The sequence below is a fragment of the Tenrec ecaudatus genome, chromosome 13 (genome assembly GCF_050624435.1).
Source record: "Tenrec ecaudatus isolate mTenEca1 chromosome 13, mTenEca1.hap1, whole genome shotgun sequence".
Lineage (NCBI taxonomy): Eukaryota > Metazoa > Chordata > Mammalia > Afrosoricida > Tenrecidae > Tenrec > Tenrec ecaudatus.
In genome coordinates, this window is record NC_134542.1 from 19,277,910 (window position 1) to 19,301,745 (window position 23,836).

At 50.0% G+C, this 23,836-nt stretch overlaps 1 protein-coding gene across 1 annotated transcript; it reads right to left on the minus strand.

Annotated features, from left to right (window-relative positions):
• Positions 1–15,215: 15,215 nt before the first annotated feature.
• Positions 15,216–22,960, minus strand: LOC142424425 (tubulin alpha-1D chain). The gene is made up of 4 exons (XM_075529618.1): positions 22,843–22,960; positions 17,429–17,651; positions 16,981–17,129; positions 15,216–16,204 (listed from the first exon to the last, which is right to left on the minus strand). The coding sequence occupies exons 1-4, from the start codon at positions 22,843–22,845 to the stop codon at positions 15,221–15,223; spliced, it is 1,359 nt and encodes a 452-aa protein (XP_075385733.1). The 5' UTR covers positions 22,846–22,960; the 3' UTR covers positions 15,216–15,220.
• Between the last annotated feature and the right edge of the window lie 876 nt (positions 22,961–23,836).

Consider the following 23,836-nt stretch of genomic DNA (forward strand, 5'->3'; position numbering starts at 1 on the left):
TCTGGCTGCGTGTCTTTCGAGACAAACACCTAGTAGGCACTCCACGGGTGTGGAATAAGCTTGTTAAGGAACACCCATTTCACAGATGCGGGCGTGGCAGGCAACTCAAAGACATTTGCGACTTTCCCAAGGTGACTCAGTTAGTAGGTGGCGTGGGATTCAAATCCAGCTCAGCCGGGGCCAGAGATGCTGCTGCTAACCACCCCTTTTTTCCGGTGACCACACCTCCTGCCATTGAAGTTCCTGACCTCTCCCGACACCACCTCTTCTGGGCCTGCCAGTGCCTTGGTGCCCAGACTATTACTCAGCCACCCTGAAGGCAGGGAGGGGGTACCTCCTCTGCCCGTGTGCTGGGTGGAGGGTGTGTGTGTGTGTGTGTGTGTGTGTGTACTTGCACCTGATTTCTGGAGCTGGACAAGGGGCAGAGACTTTTTGGGGGTCACAGGGTTTGAGTCTGAGGGTCTTCTGGAAGGGGCCCCAGTTCTCTCAAAGGAAACAGCAGGCAAGGCCCTGAGACAGGTTGTAGGAAGGACGGCTGTGAGGTGGCAGGGTCTTCACTGTGGGGAGGACTGGGCCCCGTGAGCAGACAGACTCTCCACCGTGGTTCTCTGGCAACTCCTCACAGATCCATGATGCCTCCGTGGCTACACAACTGCTAGGACTGCTAGGCGGGCTGCGTCACTGGCAGGCCTGGCTTGGACTGGGTGGGGCAATGGGGAGGGTGGTGACCCAGAGCTCCTTGGTGCATCTGGGAGTGCCAGCCTGCCTGGCTCCCGGGGACTCCCTCAGTGCAGGGAGTGCTTTCATCTTCCTCTGTTCTAAAGGTAGGCGCAATTAGCTCCCTTGGCATGCACAGGACCCCACTTCTCTACCGCTGGATCTCACCCAACAAGTTTATTCCCTGGCCTCTGATGTCAGGAATATGCTGGTCACCATTCCCTCCTTCTGGAACGCCCCACCCCCATCTCAGCTGAAATAAATGTTGCCATTCCTTCCAGCTTAGGTCACAGCCGCCCAGCACCCATCCCGCCTGGGGCCCTTCTTCTCCCATGGTTCTCCTGGCACCCACCGCCTGTGTCTGTCACTCATGTGGCCTTTGGCTTGGGCTACCTTGTACAGTAACACTAAGCTTCATGTCGGTGACCTCTTTCCCTAATTAGACTTAAACTACATGATGTGTGCATGTACCTGAACAGAGTTACTGCATATACTTGAGCTCAAGTTGGAAAAGATACCCAAGACATCTACAAACCGAATCCATCTGCTTCCCTCCCGGTGTCCTGGGCATCTCCCTCCTGTCTAGGCAGCCAACCCTGTTCACACAATCTTCATGACCATTGCCTTTCAAAGGTGTTCTACAGATCTCCCGGCAGCCTGTGCTGTGAAAGTACAGCCAGAATGCTCCTTACCAGTGAGGATGGCAAGACTTTTGTCTCAAATACTTTGGACACGTTACCAGCAGGGACAAGTCCCTGGAGAAGGACACCGTGCTTGGTTAGTGCTTGGTAAAATCGACATAAGATACAGATATGCGTGTGTGTGTACATATTTAATATATGCCTTGGGGTTTTTGTGCTTGTTTTGTGCTTTTATTTATTGATGCCATCTTAACATTGTAAATTAGGTGGGGTTTCCATTTCAGACATCAACCTCTTATTCAACAGTTTCAAATACTCATCAACCCTCCCCCGGGTTTCTCGTTTCCCTCTTGTGAACGACTTCCTTCCATTTCACCCAGGTTAGCACCCTACCACTGTCTAGCCTGTTATTTTATCTTCACTCCTTCACACACACACACCCTTGGCAATCTCCAAAGTCTGTTCTTTTTGGTCTGAAAGTCTTTTTGATTCTCTCACTAATACAGTGGTCTCCTATACCATTTGTCTGTTGGTGATTGGCTGATTTCACTCAGTATAATGGTCTCCGATTTTGAGGGGTTTTTTTATTTTTAGCGATGTGTAATATTCCATTGTGTGCCATGTGCTGTGGTAATTACATAATTGCCATTTTAAAGATTAAGAGTGTAGGGGTGGAGTCTACCCTGTCAATCAGATTATAGCCACTGAGGCCTCTGTGGCCTTCTCCTGAGAATTCTAGAAAACCCTCACTTTCCTCCTTGGAGGTGAGAGACTCTCTGCTCACACCCTGGGAGACAAAGCAGCTGCCAAGACACATGGACCCACCCTGATGCAGCCCTGGGTGCTGGAGAAACCGTGCAGAGACCCCTGCCAGTGCTGATATGTTTCCAGTGCCACTGGATCCAAAGACTTTCTACCCACTGACCTGTGATCTTCTACATTCGGTGTCACTGCATGTGTTTTGTGAGTCTGAGGAGGACTTTATGGATTGGTGTCAAACAGATGGACTAATATTAGACTTAAGGACTTGATCTGGACTGGGCTCGGATGTTTTCGCAATGTTCAATTGCTCTTGTATATAATCTCTTTCTTATACACATATGTGTGTCCATGGATTTGTTTCTCTAGTCTACTTAGACTCACACACATGCCAAGGTTTCTTTACCCATTCTCCCAGTGGTGGGCATTTGGGTTGCTTCCAGCTTCTGGCTACAGTGAACTGTGCTGCACTGAACATGTGTCTGGTCCTGTTACGACTCTTACTTTAGGATACATACCCAGCAGAGGGATTGCTGGGTCATCTGGAATTTCCACTCCCAGTTGTTTGAGGTAGCAACATATTGCTTTCCACGGTGTATGAAGGTCCAGTTTCCCCAGACTTGGTGTTTTTAAGCTGAGCAGTCCCTCTAAGATGGTCCCTATCAATAGATGGGGGGTAGGGGCGAGGGGGGGGTATGTCTAATTCTCTTTGGTAACTACATAGTATTTCATCATGGATTTATCCGGGCCGCACTAAATGGCTATTTGGGTTGTTCCCAGTCCGCGCTATTCACAAGAATGGAGCATACTTCCCCATGGAACATACTTCTTGGCACACGTGCCGAATCAGGAATCCTTAGACCAGACTCCCTGTGCATTTTTCCCTTCGATGTGCTCCAGACTCCATGACCCTCCCACTGTCAGTGTCTGACATGCCTGTGCCCACAGCCGGGCCTGGACAATGGAGGAGCTTTCTGATCCCGGCCAGTCCTCTGACCCGCGAGACAATGCGCTCTGTCTTGGCTGCCATCCATCGCCCTCTTGCCGGGAGTGAAGCCAGTGTGTGCCCTGCGCCCGTTTCTTAAACACCGGGTTATTTGTCTTTTCTTATTAATTGGTTGGAACCAATCGTTCCAATGTGTGAATAAAGAAATTAGCCGCGTGTCTGCATTTCTCCCCATGGTCGTTTGCCTAATTCGCAACTGGATTTTCATCTCCTCGCGTCCAGAGTCCTTGATGTAAGCCTCTTTGGAGTCCTGTCTTAATACAGTCGCCCAGGCTTGGTAAGTGCTAGACACATGCCTGCTGAAGAGTCAGCAAAAGAAAGACGGGGCTGTGGGAGATTCCGGGGTGGCTTGGTCTCACCTGCCCCTTCTTCTTGTACCCAGTTAGAGCCTGACTCCTCGGCTGCATCAGGCCCCTTGTCAACAGCGTGAGCTGGGCACCCGGCAAATTAAAACCCAAGCAAAACAAATGCAGAGTGCCAAACCAATGCTGGGCTGACAGGTACGTCAGGCAGGCGCCCTGGGAAGCCCGGTGGTCAAGGTGGGGCCGAAGCCCTTCTAGGAGCACCAGCTCCCCTCAGCCCCCTGCGGTGACAAACCCTCCACAAGCCTGCAGGCACCAGCAGCACAGAAATTGGCAGTCCCTCCAGACACAGGAGGGCTCTGCTGACTCCACCTCCAGCCCCACTGCTGTGGCCACAAGCCCTGCATTTGCAATTGCCCTGCTCCAGATTCAAAGCTCCGGGTGGAGGATCCAATTGGCAGAACGGAAGTCTTTTGCCTGCACCCGTACAGCCTGAGATGTCTGGGCAGAGGAGAAGCAGGCCTTTGAGGCAGGCAGTGGCCGGCGTCCCAGGAAGGCCCACGTGATGGAAATTCCCCAAGGGCAGGCAGGTGACTGAGACGCTGGACTGTTAGGAAAACCGGACAAATGCACGCGACAGCCTTCTCCCCTCACGTCCAGCTCCAGCTCCGGCTGAGAGCAGTCTCTTGGACTCACACTGCCCTTGTCCACAGCGCTTGAGCATTCGGTGGCTAAGCTCAGGCTCGGCAGTGCACTCCCGCAAGGTGACCGCAGAACGGGCGGCGACTGGCTGTGTGCCGTCAGCCCTGCATGGTCACTATGCATCAGATTGGACTCAGTGGCACCATACGAGTATCAGCAGTCAGGATGACAGGATTTGTACTGATAACATCTGCCCTGTACTACCAAGTCTCATTTGATTTTCAGACACCCTTGACATTAGCTATATTAATGTGTGTGTGGGTGGGATAGAGTCCTCAGAGGTTCGCCTCCAAGCACCCAACTCTTCCATGGCAGTGCAAGACTGTAAACCAAGGCTGATCTGTTTCTAAAGCCTTGGGCCTTCCCAGGCCACTATACTGATGGGCTGGTATCTCACCAAGTCTGAGCACTGTGAGGGGAGGGATTGGGCCAAATTCTTCATACATGGGAAGTACCTTGGTGTTGTTGTTAGGTACCATGGAGTTGGTGCCGACCCATTGCGACCCTATGCACGGCAGAACAGAGGGAAACATTGCCTGGTCCTGCCCCATGCTCACCGTATTCCTCTGCTTGACCCGGTTGGTACAGCCACGGTATCAGTCCATCTCATGGAGGCCTTCCTCTTGCTTGCTGCCTCTCTACCTTACTGAGCCTGGTGTCTTTCTCCGGGGATGGGGCTCTCCTGACAACATGTCCAAAGTATGTAAGACAGAGTCTCGGCATCCTGGCCTCTAAGGAGTATCCTGGCTGTACGTCTTCCCAGACAACTCCCCTTTGTCTGTCTTGTGGAAGTCCCTGGTATTTCAGGCACCTTCACCAGCGCACCTTTGGTGCCCAACGTCCACGTGCACGTGAGGCGATTGGAAACCACACCTGGGTCAGGCGCACCCTAGTCCTCAAAGTGACAGCCTTGCAGCATCTACCACTTACTACCCTTGAGTCAATGCTGACTCATAAGGACCCTATCGGCCAGAGTAGAACTGCCCCTGAGGGATTTTGAGACTGCAATTTTTTAAATTAATAAATCTTTTTATTGGGGTTCATACTACTCTTATCACAATCCATACATACATCAATTGAGCAAAGCACCCTTATACATTCGTTGCCCTCATCATTCTCAAAATTCACCTTCCACTTGGGTTCCTGGAATCAGCTCGGTTTCCTTTTTTTTCCCTCCCCCTCCCTCCCCGCTCCCCCTTTCCCCCTGCTCCCCTAATAGTTTATAAATAATTATTTTATCTTATCTTACACTGCCCGGCGTCTCCCCTCACCCACCTTCCCATCACCCATCTCCCAGAGAGGAGGTTACACATAGATCTCCAAGATTGGTTCTCCTTTCTACACCCCCTTCCCTCCCGGTGTCGCCACTCCTATCGCTGGTCCTGAGGGGTCCATCCGTCCTAGATTCCCTGTGTTTCCAGATCCCTACTGCACTGCTGTACATCCTCTGGTCTAACCAGGTCCGCAAGGTAGAATTGGGGTCATGATAATTGGGAGGGGAGGAAGCATTCAAGAACTAGAGGAAGGTTTTGAGTTTCATTGTTGCTACACTGAACCCTGAGTGACTCATCTCCTCCCCACTACCCCTCTGCGAGGGATGTCCAGCTGTCTACAGATGGGCATTGGGTTCCCATCACGCACTCCCCCTCATTCACGGTGATGTGATTCCCACCCCTACCCCCACCCCCGCCTTTGTTGTTTGAGACCTGGTCTCCTCTGCCCTTCACGATCACCCATGTTGGTGTGCTGCTTCCGTGTGGGCTTGGTTACTTCTGGGCTAGATGGCCGCTTGTTTGCTTTCAAGCCTTTAAGTCCCCAGACGCTATATCTCTCAGTAGCCGGGCACCATCAGCCTTCTTCACCACACTTGCTTATGCACACCTTCGAGACTGCAATTCTTTATGGGAGTAGAAAGCCTTGTCTTTCTCCCTGTCAGGAGCAGGTGGTTTTGAACTGCTGGCCTTGCAGTTAGTAGGCCAACGCATAACCACGATATCACCAGGCTCCTTCTTGCAGCCTTAGCATCTAACATGTAGAAAATGCTCGATTAATCCTTGAGCCCTGGGGGCCCTCGGACCACTCAGAGAACTCCTGGAAAAGAGGACCCCTTAGACAGACTCAATATTCACACTCTTTGCAACAGAGACTCAGAGCAGAAATGAGTTTCTCTGGGGACCCCTTGTGGCAAGGGTAGCTGAGCAAACTGAACGCACCTCTGGGGAAATCCAGGGGCAGACCACCTGAGGTCCTCAGCCAGCAGACTGGCGAATTTTCCACTGTGCTGGTGACAATCCGAACTCTGCCTGCCTGGATCTCCGGGGATTCCCTGGCACTCAACAACCAGAAGGGGCAGAGCGAATGACCTCTGTGTCAGTGATTAGCAGAACAACTGCTTCCACAGCACAGTGCTACAGGAAAGAGGTGCACGCACCCCTGGCTACGTCTCCCCTCAGGTGAACCGAGCAGTGGCTGGACAAACCCCAGTGCGCCCAGCAGCTGGCTGTGACCCTCTGTGCACCAGCCCAGGGTGGTGGGTGCAGCCTGAGAAAAGAGCCAGCCAGCATGGAGACACGGGGGGGGGGGGGGTGAATGAAAGGGAACAGAACCATCTTGGTTCCCCCAACTCCCTGGTGCATTCTAGAGCAGAGACTAGGACCCCCCGTTGGGCTCCAACAGGTGGATTTGATCCGATACCCTGAATGGTTCTGGGGGATAAAGCAGGCACCTGGGCTGTTTTGGCCCACCCCCCTCCTCTTTCTCCTGTTTTGATAAATTGCCGCCTGCAACAGGGGAGGAATCCATCCTAATAACCATCACCCCTGGGCACCTCAGAAGACAGATGTTGTTCTGGGAAGTGGAGAAAAAAACTGCAGCCAGTTCTGGCTTTGAGTGTGGTGTGTGGGGTGTGTGTGTTTAATTTCTTGTACTATCTCCCCCTTCTTTTTTGGGTTTGATAAACCACGAACAGAGAGTCACGGGATGCAAGAGGCAGGAATTGTCCCTAACTCTTCAAAACCCTTTGTCCACCTGAAAAATGTCCAGCTTACACCCTCATGCACCTGTGACTACATCCGAATGTCCACACCCTGGGCGGGTCCTGATCAGCGCTCACTGGTGGCTGAGAAAGCGAAAGCAGTTGCTGACTCTGGCGTGGGCGTCTTGAGTGTGGGTGCCCCTGTGGGGGGGGGGGGGCGGGGGGGCAGAGGTTCTCATTCATGTGGTCATTTCCAACTTCTTGCTTTTTAGATTTGTTGTAATTGTTACTGCTGTTTACTTTTTGCTATTATTACACCTTTCTCACACCACCTGACAAAACCAGCTGTCCCCAAACAACCCAGCCATTCTTACACATCCAACAGTTACATCATGATATCTTGAAGACCTAGTCAACTTAAACAAAAAAGATCTTCCTGAGGAACACGAGGCACTGGTACTACTGGAAAAAGAATTCATGATAATAAGTTCCAGAGATGGAGCAAAAACCAAGAGAGCGATGAAGGAAATAACAAAACACAAACAAAAAAGCAACAGAAAAACAAAACTGTGGAAAAACTCCACTACAAGAGCAATCTGACAAAACAAATGTAAAATTAGAAATCATACAAAAATTCGAGATAGAAATCTAGACAATCAATACCAAGATATTAGACAATGCTTGGAAAGAGCAAAGCAGGAGAACTGAAGTCATCAACCACCCGCGCCAATTATGAACAGAACATCTCCTCCCACCGCACAAAACTGACAAGAAGAAGGTACACACCCCCCTGGCTACTCACCAAATGAGTGAGCTCGAAGACAGATCTCTTGATACCAATGAATGAGAAGAACAATCAATAAAGAGAGCAGAATAAAAACGACAATTAAACTCTAAGAATTATGTGGGACATTATTAAGAAGAATAGCTAGAATCTGCAAGACAGTCAGAACAAGAAGAAACAAACAAATGACAGAAAAACGGTCCACGAAATGCTGGAAGAAAACCTCCCTCGCCTCATAAAAAATGGTGAAACAGCCATTAAAGAAGTTGAAGGAACCCCACACAGGTTAGACTCCAAAGAAAATCAGCACAACGGATCGTAGACAAACTTTCCAATATCAAGGACAAGGAGGGAATGCTGAGCTTGTGGCAGGGGTGGGGGTGGGCAGGGAGGGAGGAGGGACGAGGGGAGTTGCCTGTGTTGAAGAACCAAAAAGAATAAACTCAGCTTTTTTCAGCAGAAACTATGCAGGGAAAAGGCACTGGAATGACATTTAAAATTCTGAAAGAAGGAGGGTGGAGGGAAGGTGGGGTAGAGAGGGGGAACTGATTACAGGGATCTACATATAACCTCCTCCCTGGGGGATGAACAACAGAAAAGTGGGTGAAGGGAGATGTCGGACAGTGTAAGATGTGACAAAATAATAATTTATATATTATCAAGGGTTCATGAGGGAAGGGGGAGTGGGGAGGGAGGGGGAAAAATGAGGAGCTGATTCCAGGGACTTACGTGGAGAGCAAATATTTTGAAAACGATGAGGGCAATGGACATACAAATGTGCTTTACACAATTGACATATGTATGGATTGTGATGAGTTGTGTGTGCCCCTAATAAAGTAATTTTTTTTAAAGAAAAAAAATTTTAAGTTACTTGGATTACAAAAAAAATTCTGAAAGAAAAAAATTCCAATTAATTATCTTATACCCATTAAAATTATGAGTGAGAAATAAAGGCATTTCCAGATAAGGAGGAATTTGTAAAAATGAGACTATGCTAAAAAAAAAAAAAAACCCAAAACTAAGAGGAGTACTTTGGACAGAGAATCAACAACGGCAGGCATCAAGCTGCAATCAACATATAAGACACTAAGACCATCAATCCAACCACGTAAAGCAGTGCTCAAATTTAATAAAAACAAACAAACGGAAAACAGGAAGCCATAGCGTCCTCTGGCAACTGCAAAGTAAATAGAGGGAATAGTGAAGGCTCAAAACACTTGACAGAGAGGAAGTCAAATTGTTCGTTGAGAGAAGAGACTGTCTTAAAACGTGGGAAGAAAGTAATAAAAACATGGTAACCTCAGAGAAAATGGGGGGAAACTCATCAAAATAAAAAGAAAATTTAGTAAATAGTCAAATAACAGCAGTGGGAAAAAAGTGACCAGAAAACACACAAACAAAAGAAACTCAACACAGAAATGTACAACGAACAAACAAACCAGCAAAATGAGAGCAATAAATTCACTCTATGGCTGATGACACGAAATGTAAATGGGTTAAATGCAACAGTCGAGAGGCAGAGTAGCAGACTGGATAAGGAAATAGGACCCTTTGATATTCTGCTTACAGCAAATACATCCTTATATACAATGGCAAAAGACTCTAAAAAGCAAAAGTTGGAAAAAATATATATTAAGTTGATGGAGGAAAAAACCCAGAGGGGTAATAATAATCTTTGGTAAAATAGACCAAGGCAAATCCATCATAAAGCACAAAGAAGTGTATTACATAATGACCATGGAGACAGCCTCTATAGACAGTACTCCAATGGGCTCAAGTCTAACAACACCTGGGAGGATGGTGCAGAACCAGGCCATGTTCTGTTTCCTTCTTGTACATAGACAGGGTCACTGTGAGTCAGAACGCACTCAATGGCACATAACAAACACCACCAAAATAACAGTAGGAGACTTTCATACATCATTCTCAAAGACAAAACAACAGGAAAGAAATTCAGTAAAGATACAGAGGCACTATACAACATAATTCGTTATTTTGACCTTCTAGACATATACCGTCACTCTACCCAACAACAACTTACTGGGCATTCTTTTCCAGTTCATATAGAACATTCTCCAGAGTAGACCATGTTTGGCTACAAAACAAACCTTAATACATTTTCAAAAATCAAGACATTAGCAATCATTTTCTAAGATCACAGAACTATACAATTAGAAATGAACACGAGAAAGATCAAGGAAAAATATACGTGGGAACGGAACAACACTGTGTTTAAAAACTTCAGGATAATTGAAGACACGAGGAATGAATTTTAGTAATTCTTTGAAACAAACAACAAAAGGATGAAAATACAATATGCCAAAACCTTTGGGACACAGCAGAAGTACTACTCAGAGAGCAATTTGTAGGAATAAACACACATACAAAATAAGAAAGAACAACAAATAGATAGATAAATAAATGAGAAACAATACCAACACCTTAATCCAATAATTAACAATTAGAACAAGAGTATCAAAATAAACCCACAGCCACCAGAAGAAAATAAATCATAAATGAGAAAACAAAAGCAATAGGAAAAAAATCAACAAGACAAGAAGTTGGTTCTTTGAAAGGGTTAATAAAATTGACACCCACTGGCAAATTTAACAAAAGGAGGAGAAAATGCAACTATCATAAATAAGAAATGAACCGGATAGCATCACAACAGAACCAACTGAAACAAAAGAGAAAACAACACAACACTGCGAATGATTCTACTCCAACAAATTTGAAAACTTAGAAGAAAGGGACACTTTTCTGGAAATGCACAACCTAAATGAACACAGACTGATGCAGAAAGGTGAACCCATAACAAAAATTTTCCAACAACAAAGTCCAGGACCAGATGAGTTAACTAGGGAATTCTACCAACTAGTCAGTGAAGAGTTGACTAATTCTATTCATACTAATATAGAAAAGGATGGCAGACTCGTGAACTCACTTCATGAAGCATTAGCCCGAAACCCAAACCAGACAAAGACATTCCCAGAATAGAAAACTACAGACTAATATAAATTTTGAACACCGATTCAAAAAACTCATAACAAAATCCTAATCAATAAAATCCAACAAAATATAAAAATCAAAACAAACAAAGAAACATCCATATCAAGTGGGATTCCTACCAGGTCGCCTAAGACCATTAGAAAACACTTTCGTTGGTCTTAAGAGCTGAGACACCGCTCCTCTATCCGTCTCCAGGGGGTCCACCCACAGGCAGATACACCCACATACGAGTACCCCACGTGGACGGTTACCCATGCTACACCACGCTTCAAGAAAAAATTTCATTTACTTACCATTAGAAATAAATATTTCACAATATATAATTACATATTGTTTTTGTGGTTAATCACTATGCTTTCTTTCATTATCTTCAATTTGTAACAATGAAAATACATCCTGAATATCAGATATTTACATGATGATTCATACCAGTAGCAAAATGACACTTATAAAGTAGCAACGAAAATAATTTTATGGTTGGGGGGTCACCACTACATGAGGAACTATATTAAAGGGTCGTGGCATTGGGAAGGTTCAGAACCACTGCTCTATCAGATGAGCTGTCCGTTGGCTCGGATTTCCCAAGGGGATCCTGACAATGGCAGCCGGAGGCCAAGAAGGTGCTCAGTGCTCGATGGGAAAGCCACCAACAATCACAGAAGGAGCTCCCCTCTTGATTGAGGTCCTCCTGTCTCTCGCCCCAATAGCACGATGCCCTCCCTTCAGCTCACAGGTTCATGTCCCTATCCCAGCTGCACTCAGATGCAGCCTCTCTTCCTCCGCATCCCAGATTCCTGGAGAGGAAACCAATTTCACCCACATAGGTCCTAGATGGCCACCTCAGTGGACGAATAGGACGTTAAGAGGATCCTTGGGAACGGATATGATGACCCCCCCAAAGGTATCTCTGACAGGATCCCTGAATCTCTCTTGGGGTGGGGATTAAGAGCATGATCCAAATTCCAGCACTCCCCCATTCCAGCAATTCTGCTCAGCCAGGGCCACAGAAGAGCCATGATGGAGGATGTTGGGGGCGTCCACCTGGGTAGAAGCACAGGCATGAAGCTGTGCTTGCTTAGCTCAACATAAGATTGAAAGCCTACCTCTATCAAAAGAATCGTGCATGTTGATGATGAGATTACTGGGAGGTAAACCCGAAACTTTTGGGCTGACTGTTTTGCCTAAAGGCCTGCTTCTGGTCACCCTAGGCCCAAAGCTCTTGCCTGGAGAAGACAAAGCCCTGGGGTCTGTTGGGGGTGCTAGTGGGTGCCGGTGATGGTCGAGTACTCCAGTGCACCCCTTCAGAACCACCAGCCTCATTGGTCCTCTGTTGCTGCTCTCCGTGGGCTCAGAACAACTCTGGACCAGTACCCTCTCACAAGTCTGCCCTCCTGCCCCGGGGCTTCCCTGCTGAGGGGGCAGCCTAGTTACCCCTGGATGAGACAGAGGTGAGCCAATGGAGGAACAAAGTCGGAGCAAACATGTCCTCGTCTCTACCTCCGTTTGTCGATCCCCCAAGCGATGGCTTTGAAATGCCATATATTCGGCTCCATCTTGCCAAGGCACATGCTCTCTCTTCTCTTTCCTCCCCATGTCCCCCACTCTGCTCCCGGGAACTACGCTCCGTTATGAAATGCTAACACCTCTGCCTTTGAGGAACCCATCCCTCATGTAGGAGAAGCCCTACCCAACCCATGGGGTTTTTCTCCCAAGAAAGCACGTGTAAGGGCAGTGTTAGACAAGTTCTCTAGAAAAACAAAACCAGGACACTTATGATATATTTATATGGATAGGTTTAGACAGTGAGATGGTTAAAGTTTAGTGTGCCAACCTGGCTGATAAACACATGTGGGGTTAATTGAAGGGCAGAGAGATAAATGGCTCAGTGAGCCTCAACTTTCTAGTTCTCCGGTCTCTTGCTTTCTGATGGTCGGACCAGGGTGCAGCTGCCATAGCCAGTTCCTTGCTTCAGCTGGCAAGACTCACTTCCTGCAAGACATCCCTGAGGATAAGCCACAAGGACTTACCCCGATGTAGCCCTGGATGCTGGAGCAGTCGTGTGGAGACCCCTGCCAGCGCTGAGATGCTTACACGCTCACTGATTCGGCTTTCCTCCTGCAGTCAGCATCACTGTGTGTGTTTTGAGAGACGGAGGAGGACTTTGTGGATCGGTGTCAAACCGATGGATTAATGTTGGACTTGTGGGCTTGGGCAGCAGTGGGTTGGGGTGTTTTCTTGATGTGCACTTACCCTTCATATAACTCTTTCTCTTCTACATATGAGTTTCTATGGGTTTATTTCTCTAATGTACCCAGACTAACACATACAGTGAGAAGGAATACAGCTAATCAGTCCACACAGCAATACAGAGGGCTCAATTCAACTCACTTTTGTGGAATAGTTAATATACTGAATTGCCAGGGGAAGCCAGCCCCTAACACATCATTACGGGTCCAGTAGGTGCAATTGTACAGCGATAATAAGTAAAGATTATAGTAAAGTTATAGAGAGCATGAGAGATAGAAGTGAAGTATTGAAATAAATGGAGTCAGTCACCATTCATAGTAGCATACTCACCTCAGCTCCGCCTGATGGTCCACGTAGAGGGAAAGAGAGAGATCTTTAATGCTAGCCCAGGCTTTTTATCTTCTCTGGGGACATGCAAGCCCCCTAATTACAGGTGAGGACATACATCACAGGAAGGGGTTGTGCTATAGGTAATACAGTAGTGAGGGGGGTGGTCTAGGGACATACATGAATAGGAAGGGGAGGGATTGGGGGAATACAAGTGACAAGATGAACGGATCCTAGATTCAAGATGGCAGCCTGGCCTTAGTCATCCTTGGGCGGGTTTGACCTCTCTGGGGTCTCCTACAAGGAAACAGACAACTACTATCCTTATCAGAAGAGAGTGGGCCCGATTTGTTGTGGGATAAACAGTGGTGCCTGCTTGCTCTAGATGGTTGATAGCTCTCCGGGAGAATAACCCCTGACCTACTTCTGATGATCTCCAAGTGTATGGTCATTTGCAAGCAGCTGTTTGGCATATATTTGGGGAGACAGCTTGGGAGAAATCCTTCTGTATCCCACACTGAAAGTCCTTCAACTCATGCCAAGGTCAAGAAAGCAGACAGTGGAGTCTTCCCTCAGGAAAACAGGCAGTCTGACCAAGGCAGCAGATAGCAGGGTGAGTTAGCAACAGGCAGTAGCAAGGGAGCTTATCAAAGCAGGCCGATGGGATATCTACTTTAAGCAATACAAGGTGACAGGATCCACCAGCCAAAAACAAGTGATGTACACTCCAGCAGCATGGGGAAGCAGGTCTTGAAGGAGCCTCAAGCTCTAGCAGTTTGACCCACAGGTTGGCTTGGCCCACAGGTAGTGTAGCTCACAGGTTGAGGCAGAGAATGCTGCTAAAGCAGCAGCACACTGGTCCAATCACCAGAGAGTAAGAGAGACAGAGGCGGGCCTTGCAGAACTATTTACCTCTTTGGCCTCCAATCAAACTTTGACCTGATTGAACTCTGCCCCCATGTTCCTATTGGCCACATGGCACAATAAACCTAACTATCACAGGCAGTGAATTAACTTAATGTGGCTCTTTGAGTCAGTCTCTGTAACTCTCACCAAACGACCTTTTCCTGCCTGGATCTGGGGAAGACACAGACAGGATTCACCTGTAAGTCTTTGCGAACAGGCTTCATTGTGATGGCCATCCTGCTGGGAATAAAATGAGCCCTCTGGAAAGCCCGAGTGGGGATGTGGCAACCAGCAACAGCCAGGAGTGGAGCACGTCCTCTGAACCCCAAGATCCCTGTGCACGAACCTCCTAAATCCGGAAGAGCGTGACATCAGAAAGGAGCAGCAGTAGAACCAGGAATCGGAGCGTGAAGCAGTGGTGGGCTTCCCAACCCACAGAGCAAGTGCGGCTGAGTGCTTTTAGGCAGGAAGTTGGCTTGTGGAGTAGGGAGCCCCTGGGCACTTAGGTCAGTGAGCTGGGTTCACTGACCCGGGGAGCTTGAGCAGAGTGCTTTCAGGCGGAGGCTTATCGCGGAGTGGCATGCCTTTGGGCACTTGTTACCCGCCCTGAAGGGACTTTGTAACGTGTCCTTGCTGAACAACAGTATCCTGAGCATTTCTCACCTGCACTCTAAGCTGCTGAGTTCCTTCGTGAACCCCATAATCATGCCTGTGGTCTGCAGGTGCTGTGCAGCTACGGCGAGGGATTCTAGAACCTCGGGTGGAAAGTCGAGAACGCTGTGTGTGACGGAACGCAACGCGAAACATTGAGCGAATTGAAGCACTTTATTGAGGACACAAGATTTCCTAGTATTCGTCCCCTTCCTCCTCTTCGCCCTCCCCCTCCACACTATCCATGCCCACCTCCTCGTAATCCTTCTCCAGGGCAGCCATATCCTCTCGGGCCTCAGAGAACTCACCCTCTTCCATGCCCTCGCCCACATACCAGTGCACGAACGCCCGCTTGGCGTACATCAGGTCAAACTTGTGGTCCAGCCGCGCCCAGGCCTCGGCGATGGCGGTCGTGTTGCTCAGCATGCACACGGCACGCTGCACCTTCGCCAGGTCACCCCCGGGCACCACAGTGGGTGGCTGGTAGTTGATGCCAACCTTGAAGCCCGTCGGGCACCAGTCCACAAACTGGATAGTACGCTTGGTCTTGATGGTGGCGATGGCGGCGTTGACATCCTTGGGCACCACGTCTCCACGGTACAGCAGGCAGCAGGCCATGTACTTGCCATGGCGGGGGTCGCACTTCACCATCTGGTTGGCGGGCTCAAAGCAGGCGTTGGTGATCTCGGCCACGGACAGCTGCTCGTGGTAGGCCTTCTCAGCAGAGATGACGGGCGCATAGGTGGCCAGGGGGAAGTGGATGCGAGGGTAGGGCACCAGGTTGGTCTGGAACTCGGTCAGGTCCACATTGAGGGCGCCATCGAAGCGCAGGGAAGCCGTGATGGAGGACACGATTTGGCCGATGAGGCGGTTGAGGTTGGTGTAGGTCGGGCGCTCGATGTCCAGGTTGCGGCGGCAGATGTCATAGATGGCCTCGTTGTCCACCATGAAGGCGCAGTCGGAGTGCTCCAGGGTGGTATGGGTGGTCAGGATGGAGTTGTAGGGCTCGACCACGGCTGTGGAGACCTGGGGGGCTGGGTAGATGGAGAACTCCAGCTTGGACTTCTTGCCGTAGTCCACCGAGAGCCGCTCCATCAGCAGGGAGGTGAAGCCCGAGCCGGTGCCCCCGCCAAAGCTGTGGAAGATCAGAAAGCCCTGCAGGCCGGTGCACTGGTCGGCCTAGAAAGACAAGAGGAAGGGAATGCAGAATGTGAAGTGAGGGAGCAAGCAGGAGCGAGCCGATTTATACTGCTTCAAATCCCCCAAAGATGAAATATCCTTGGACAACTTTTCAAAGAGCACAAGCAAGGTCCTGAGAGAGGGGGTCCCCGCTCTTTTCTTTCCTTTGTCCTTCTGTCTTTGTAGGGAAATCCTGAAGTCCCTGAGTGACCGCTCTCCTGAATCTTGTTGAACGGTTAGTTAATGACATGTTAATGACATGTAGTACCACCACCTGCCAACTCCAGTCTGTCTCATACTCATACCCCCCCCCCCACTCCCACGCCTAGGTAAGTTCAGGGTTATTTGAAGAGGGGGCTTCTCTATTGAGTCAACAGTTCAGGAAACCTCATTCTCATTCTTTGGGGCTGGGGTATCAAAACTAGACTCTGTAAGGCCTCGGGCCATACTGGAGACCCCATTCTTCAGAAAACCTCCACCCACATCGGTGGCCAAACAAGATGCCCTTCTGAACGACTGTGGCCATGACGCTGTCAGCCAGTCCATGGGCATGTTTACCCGAGTCATCCTTCTGCCCAGCATCAGCCAGCGCCGGGCAGGCTGAGAGGCCCCGAGCTGAGACCCTTCCGCTCGGCCTCCCGCTCAGAGTGTAGGCCTCCCCAATCTTCCTGGTCCTGCGGGTGTCAGACTTGGGCACAGCTCCCCAAGGGCGGAAACAACTCTTTCCCCACTGCCTGCTCTCCAGCCCTCTCCGGACAAGGACCAGATCCCCTCACCAGCTTCCGAATCCGGTCCAGCACCAGGTCGATGAGCTCCTTGCCGATGGTGTAGTGACCGCGGGCATAGTTGTTGGCGGCATCTTCCTTGCCTGTGATGAGCTGCTCGGGATGGAAGAGCTGGCGGTACGTGCCGGTCCGAACCTCATCTGCAACGAACAGAGTTTGAGCCTTCCTCCCCTGCGCCTGGCTCCCAGCGCCCCCGGGAAGCCGGTTGGCCCCAGCTTCTATCCAAGTTGAAGGCTGGGGCTATTGCCTGCACCTTAAAGTGTCCTTCAGTGACAAGAAGAGGGACATGGGGTGAGGCTGGACTCAGGAGCTGAGCAACAGGAAGCTGCAGTGTGGGCGTTCGGGTTGGCTGCCGCAGCTGGAGAACCATCATTATGAAGTAGTGCCTTGCAGTGGCGGAGGAGGATTTGCTGCGGTATCCAGGGAGGAGGCCACTCACCGATCACCGTGGGCTCCAGGTCCACAAACACTGCCCGGGGCACGTGCTTGCCAGCCCCAGTTTCACTGAAGAAGGTGTTGAAGGAGTCATCCCCTCCCCCGATGGTCTTGTCACTGGGCATCTGCCCATCGGGTTGGATCCCATGCTCCAAGCAGTAGAGCTCCCAGCAGGCATTGCCAATCTGCACACCGGCCTGCCCCACATGGACTGAGATGCACTCGCGCTAAAAAAAAAGCGAAGGTCAGAGAGCGCCCTTAGCCGAGAACAGCATATGGTGCCTGAACACGGTTCCTGCCTTCCTTCCTGGAGTGGTTCTCTGGCTGCGAGCAGGACAGGGCTCTCCTTGCCCCACCCCCTGGGGCTGAGCATTCCTTAGTGCCTTTGGGGACCAACAGTCACTAGCTCTAGGGGCTGGGCCACAACCCTCTGAGAAGCAGAAGAAGTGGGTCATTCTAAGATTAAGCGTCTTGCCTAGTGACTAAGCATCCTGGGAAACATTGAAGGAGGCCACATTAGGCTGGTGGGGAATGATGGCCAACACATTCCTGTTTAGAACAAGACAAGGGGCCATTGGTGAGGGAATAGAGTCCCTGGATGGAATGAATGGTTCATGTCCTCAATTGCTAACTGAAGGTTAAAAGTTCAAGTCCACAGAGAGTTGCCTCCAAAGCACAGTTTAGAACCTCTCTGCCAGTGAAGGTCCGTGGAGCACATTTCAACCCTGATACACCCGTGGGGCTGCCAGGAGTCCAGTATGACCAGACAGCAACTAGTGGCAAGGGAATAAGCAGGATCCAGTCGAGGCATTAAAGGTCAGAGACAAAGAAGAGGTTTTATAAAAGCAGAAAGTACACTGGGCCTATGAGCCAACTATCAGGGCAGAAGAGGAGGAGGAAGAAGAGGCAGCGAAGAGGGTGATATTTGGACAGATCAACAGACAGGTGGATGCTGCTGTTATTGTTAGCTACTGTCCCGCTGGTTCTGCCTCGTAGTGATCCGGTGCCCAACAGAACAGAACACTGCCCAGTCCTGCGCTATCCTCACAAGCACCCTGTGTTTGAGCCCCTGCTGCAGGCAGTGTCTGTCCATCTTGTAAGGGGTCTTCCTCTTGATTACAATCTCTCTACCAAGTGGGGTGTTCATTCACACTCACCCACTGCCATTGAGTCGATTCAAATGCATAGCGACCCCAGAGGGCAGGGTAGACCTGCCCCTGTGGGCTTCTGAGATGGTCACTCTTTATAGAAGCAGAAAAGTCTCATCTTTCTTCCTCAGAGGATCTGGTGGTGTTGAACTGCTCACCTTGTGGTTAGCAGCCCAAACTCAGAACCCACTTGGCCACCAAGGCTCCTCAAACTCACTGCCGTCGAGTAGACGCCGACGAATAGTGACCTTATACTAGGGTAGTAGGGTGTTAGGGGGCTTCAAAAAGGTCATGGGAAAGCAGGCATAAAAGATCAGCAGACTAGCCCACATGGAAGAAGCACACCGGCCAGTGCGATCACGAGGTGCCAAGGGACCAGGTATAAGGCATCATGCAAAAAAAAAAGATATAAGTGTGTGTGTATGTATGTGTATATGTATATATGTATATGTATATATGTATATATATACCATATTAAATGAAGGGGGAAGTGCAGAGTGGAGACCCAAGGCCCAAGTGTCAGCCAATGGAGATCCCCTCATAGAGGGGTTTAGGAGAGGAGATGGGTTAATTAGGGTGCGAAGTAGTACCGATGAAGAACACAGCTTTCCCCCAGATCCTGGATGCTTCCTCCCCCCAACTACCATGATCCGAATTCTACCTTGCAGGGCTGGATAGGGCAGAGGCTGTACACTGGTACATATGAGGGCTGGAGGTTCAGGGAATCCAGGGTGGATGATACCTTCAGGGCCAAGGGTGTGAGGGGCGATGCTGGGAGAGTGGAGGGTGAGTGGGTTGGAAAGGGGGAACTGATTACAAGGATCCACATGTGACCTCTTCCCTGGGAGAGGAACAGCAGAGAAGGGGGGAAGGAAGACTCCGGATAGGGCAAGATATGACAAAATAACGATGTATAAATTACCAAGGGCACATGAGGGAGGGGGGAAAGGGGAGGGAGGGGACAAAAAGAGAGGACCTGATGCAAGGGGCTTAAGTGGAGAGCAAATGCTTTGAGAATGATTGGGGCAGGGAATGTATGGATGTGCTTTATACAATTGATGTATGTATATGTATGGATTGTGATAAGAGTTGTATGAGTCCCTAATAAAATGTAAAAAAAGAAAAGAGGAGGAAAAAATGATTAGGGCAAAGACTGTACAGATCTGCTTTATACAATTGATGTATGTATATGTATGAACTGTGATAAGAATTGTATGAGCCCCTAATAAATTATTAAAAAAAAAAAAAGATGAGCAGACTGTTCCCATGACCTTGTGAAGCCTGCTTGTCTACTGCCGTTTCAGCTTGAAAAGTAATTCCTCCAAACCTTAAAGACAAAACCAGCACACTCATCACATTTCCCCAAACTTTAAAGCTTAACAAGAGCTGTGAACTCGCCCAGTGCTGGTGGAAGCCCCAGTCCTTCCGTGGAGAATCATCTTGTAATAGCTCTTGAAGCGGAAGAAAGCCATGCCCGAGGGAGGCGCTCGCTCCACAGGTAAGCAAGAAAACAGAGCAGCACAGAGTGGAAGCCAATGTGTCCATCAACAGGCGAAACTGGATAACCACTGATCATGGAGTGGACTCACTTGGAGTAGAATCAGCCGACTTCCATGAGATGACCACAAGTCATAACTTACAAGATGGCAGCCTCAGAAAGGCGACTGTCACTGGGAGACAGAATCAACTCGACAGCAACCTTTTTGTTCTAACTTGCAAAACCAGCCTATGCACTGTTGATCTCTTACTTTATGTAACAGATACGTGAATAACGCTATGTCCTTGTAATCGACGTGGGTCTTATGGAAATGGGAAAACCAAGGGGAACTCTCAACCCCCACTGTGAGATAGCAGAAGCACCAGACGGGCAGTGTTTCCTCCTGCTGCACCCAGCGTTGCTATGAGTCGGGACAGCCCGACGGCCCCTGACAATGGCTAGATGAGGAGGGAGGGGGCACTCGGAAGGAGTCCAGTTCTTTCACAGGGCGGCGTGGGCACCCTGAGATTCCTGTGTGTGCCTTTTTGCCTGTCTGAGATATTTTAAAACGCTCTTCATCACACACAGAGCATGCCATCGACTCTCTTATAGGACACAAGTGACTTGACTCCTTGGAATATCCAGATAAACAGGCTACATCCATAAAGGATCCAAATGCCCTCCCCATGACTTCTTTATTTCTCGTGACCATGACTTTTCATAACTCTCAGTCTTGGTCAGGAGAAGCAAAGAAGTCACCGGGAGGCATATGCTTGCTCATGGACGAAGCGTGTTTATCTAAAGAGAAATGGGAGAGACATTCGGGGTTCCTTCCTACAGTCACCACCAGGACTGCACGACGTAAGGCATGCAAGGTACCGGGCTCAACACCTTATCCAGACTGGGCTGGGCCCTACCAACTTCCCAGGCGGCCTGGGATGAGTAGCCAGTAAGGTAGGCTGGAAGGGATGCCAGCACACCCGGACGGGGAAACCCGCAGGCCCAGGAGGAATACTGCAAATGAATACTATGTTCAGCTGAAAATTTAAACTTTGGTGCTTTGAGTTCATGCAGAAGTGCCTCAGAAGAAAGGCCTGGCAATCTATCTGGGGGGAAAGAAAACAAGTAGCCATTAAAAACCTTTTGGAGCAGGGTCAACTCGGACACACAGGAGGTTGCCATGAGTCAGAATCCACCCAACAGCCGCTGGGTGAGGAGGAAGCCTGAGCAGTCCCTGGCCAGGCCAGTGCTGGCTGCTGCACCTCTGGGCTTGCTCAGACTCTGACCACCCAGCCAGACACACACACACCACCAGAACAGCTGGCCTATGTGAAATGTCTGAGGCTCAGGTCCAGGTGGGCTGCCCTGGGAAAATGGCTAACACTCCTCCTGGAGGGCAGCACGCTGGGGACAAAGACCTCAGCATCCAGAGCCCCCCAGCCCTGGCTTCAAGCCCCTCCCCTCTGTGACCTCGGCTTCCCAACGCCTTTCCAGGGTTATGAGACTAGTGTGCTCTCTAGACCAGGGCTCCTCAAACATTTTAAACAGGGGGCCAGTTCACTATCCCTCAGACCCGTTGGAGGGCCGGACTATAGTTACAAAAAAAAAAATACTATGAACAAATTCCTATGCACACTGCACATATCTTATTTTGAAGTAAAAAACAAAATGGGGCAAAAACACCGGCGGGCCAGATAAATGTCCCCCGCAGGGCGCATGTGGCCCGCAGGCCATAGTTTGAGGACGCCTGCTCTAGATGAGTCCTCTCTGTTTTAGCGACTGTTCGTGGGGCATTAAGGTGGGCGCCAGGCACTGCACTGAGCGCCTCACCTGCTTCATCTCATTTCCTCTTCACAGCCACTCCCTTCGGTAGGTGCTGTTAGGACCCCACGTTACAAACGGGGAAACTGACCTTCAGAAAAGGTTAAGCAACTTGCTCAAGACTGGGAGCAACATGCTGCCCATTCCCAGCCAAAGGAGCTCTACTGGCTTCGTGGGTACATGCTGGACTACCAAGCTCAAGGCCATCAGTTCAAAACCACGAGCAGCTTCATGGGAGAAAGACGAGGCTTTCTACTCAACCCACGGGTGGGGGTGGGTGGCAGTTCTACCTTGTCCTTTAGAGTCTCTATAGAGTCCGAGTTGACTCAAAGGCGGTTTTTATTTGTTTTTCATTCCAAGCCAGGAGTAGCCTGGTTCTAACTCCGCCCCGTTTGCTCTCTGACTTACCCAGTGGGGCCCTGGGTCGATGATATCAAATGAGTCCACATACCACCCGGCTCTCTCTTGATAAATGGGAGGGGCTCATTCTCCCAGCTCCCAGGGCCTCCCCTCTCTGCTGCGTGCCTGCTGAGTGGACGTTAGACAAAGACACAGCAGAGGGCAGGGCAGCTGTGAAGGACCCCTTCCCTCGGCTGGGAGGTGGGACCCAGTCCACAGTCTCCTGCTGAGGTGGCTACTTGGGTTTGGAGAGCCAGCCCTTGCCAGCAAGCCCCCTTTCTTCTCCGTGCACCCACTCCCCACGCCTCCACTCAGAGCCCTTTGGCAGACAGCCCTGCTCCTGAGCAGAGGCTCAGAGCCCCACCCTGGCCACCACACCCTGGCTTTCACCACCCCCTGCGCATGCCCCTACATGCCCAGACTTGGTGGGCTACCCTCCCTTTTGGAAATCTCCCTCTCACCCCGAACGGTAGCCAGCCTCAGGGACACCAGAGCTCTGCAGCCTTCCTGCACACCAGCCCCCCAGCCCACTGGGACCCTGGGTGCAACCTCAGCCTCCCCAGTCCTGCTCACCATATTGCCTGATGTCTGTCTGTCTGTCTGTCTGCTGCTCAAAGGAAGGCAGGGGGTGGATCTGTGAGAATCGCAGAACCAGCCCTCCGCTTTATACTCTCTGGCCAGCTCTGGGGAGGAGGGGTGCGGGGGCGGTGTTGTTAGAAACGGCCCCGGGAGAGCAGGCCTGTTGGCTTGGTGACAGCAGGAGGCAAGCGCTGGGCCTGCCCCAAACAGGAGAATGAGGTGGGGTGAGCAGAGGAGGGGTGGGGTGGTGCGGTGCCCAACACAGGTGTCCAGGGCCTTGAGCACAAGGCGTCCGTTGCTCAGTTACACAAACCCGTCTCCTGGCGAAGCAGCCTGGCCCTAAGGTGAGAGAGGATTCAGAAAGCAACCCCCACTGCCACCCACCCACCCAGCACCACTTTCTTCTCTTCTCTGCTCACCCCCATGGAGTGTGGGGGAGGCTGGTGAGCGATCTGCAGTGAACCAGAAATAATGGGTCCAAGGGCAAGAGATCAGGTCTCCGGGAATTCTGGGTGGAAACTCAGCTGACCAGAGGACCTGCAGAGCTAGTACGAACCAGGGCTAGCAGCATGGACTTTGGAGTCAACTCAAGATTAATTTCAGTGCCATCTCACACCTTCTTTGTGCCTCATTTTTCTCATCTGTGAAATGGAGATAGGGAGTGTTATAAAGGTTGTTACAAGCTAAACTTTCTAAAGCGCTTGGTCCAAAATCTCTCTTGCGCTCTGTGGAGAAAGCAAGATAGGAAGGACAGTCTCAGGTCAGGAGTCTTCCCAAAGTCACCTTCAAAAAAGAGGAAGGCCTTCAAAGAGATGGATTGACGCAGTGGCTGCAAAACCAGGCTCGAGCGCAGGGAGTCATTGTAAGATGGTGGAGGACCAGGCAGTGTGTCCTCCTGTCGTACATAGGGTCAGTCACCTCGATGTTCCACTGCAAGGAGTCCTGTTGGCCTAGTGGGTTGCACATTGGTCTGGTAACCACAGAGTCA

Excerpts from the sequence above, each read along its gene's own strand:
- LOC142424425 (XM_075529618.1), bottom strand. Across the intron at positions 17,130-17,428 it reads CCTGGAGCCCACGGTGATCG|ATGAGGTTCGGACCGGCACG; the intron begins GTGAGTGGCCTC and ends TGTTCGTTGCAG. Across the intron at positions 16,205-16,980 it reads TGGACCGGATTCGGAAGCTG|GCCGACCAGTGCACCGGCCT; the intron begins GTGAGGGGATCT and ends TTGTCTTTCTAG.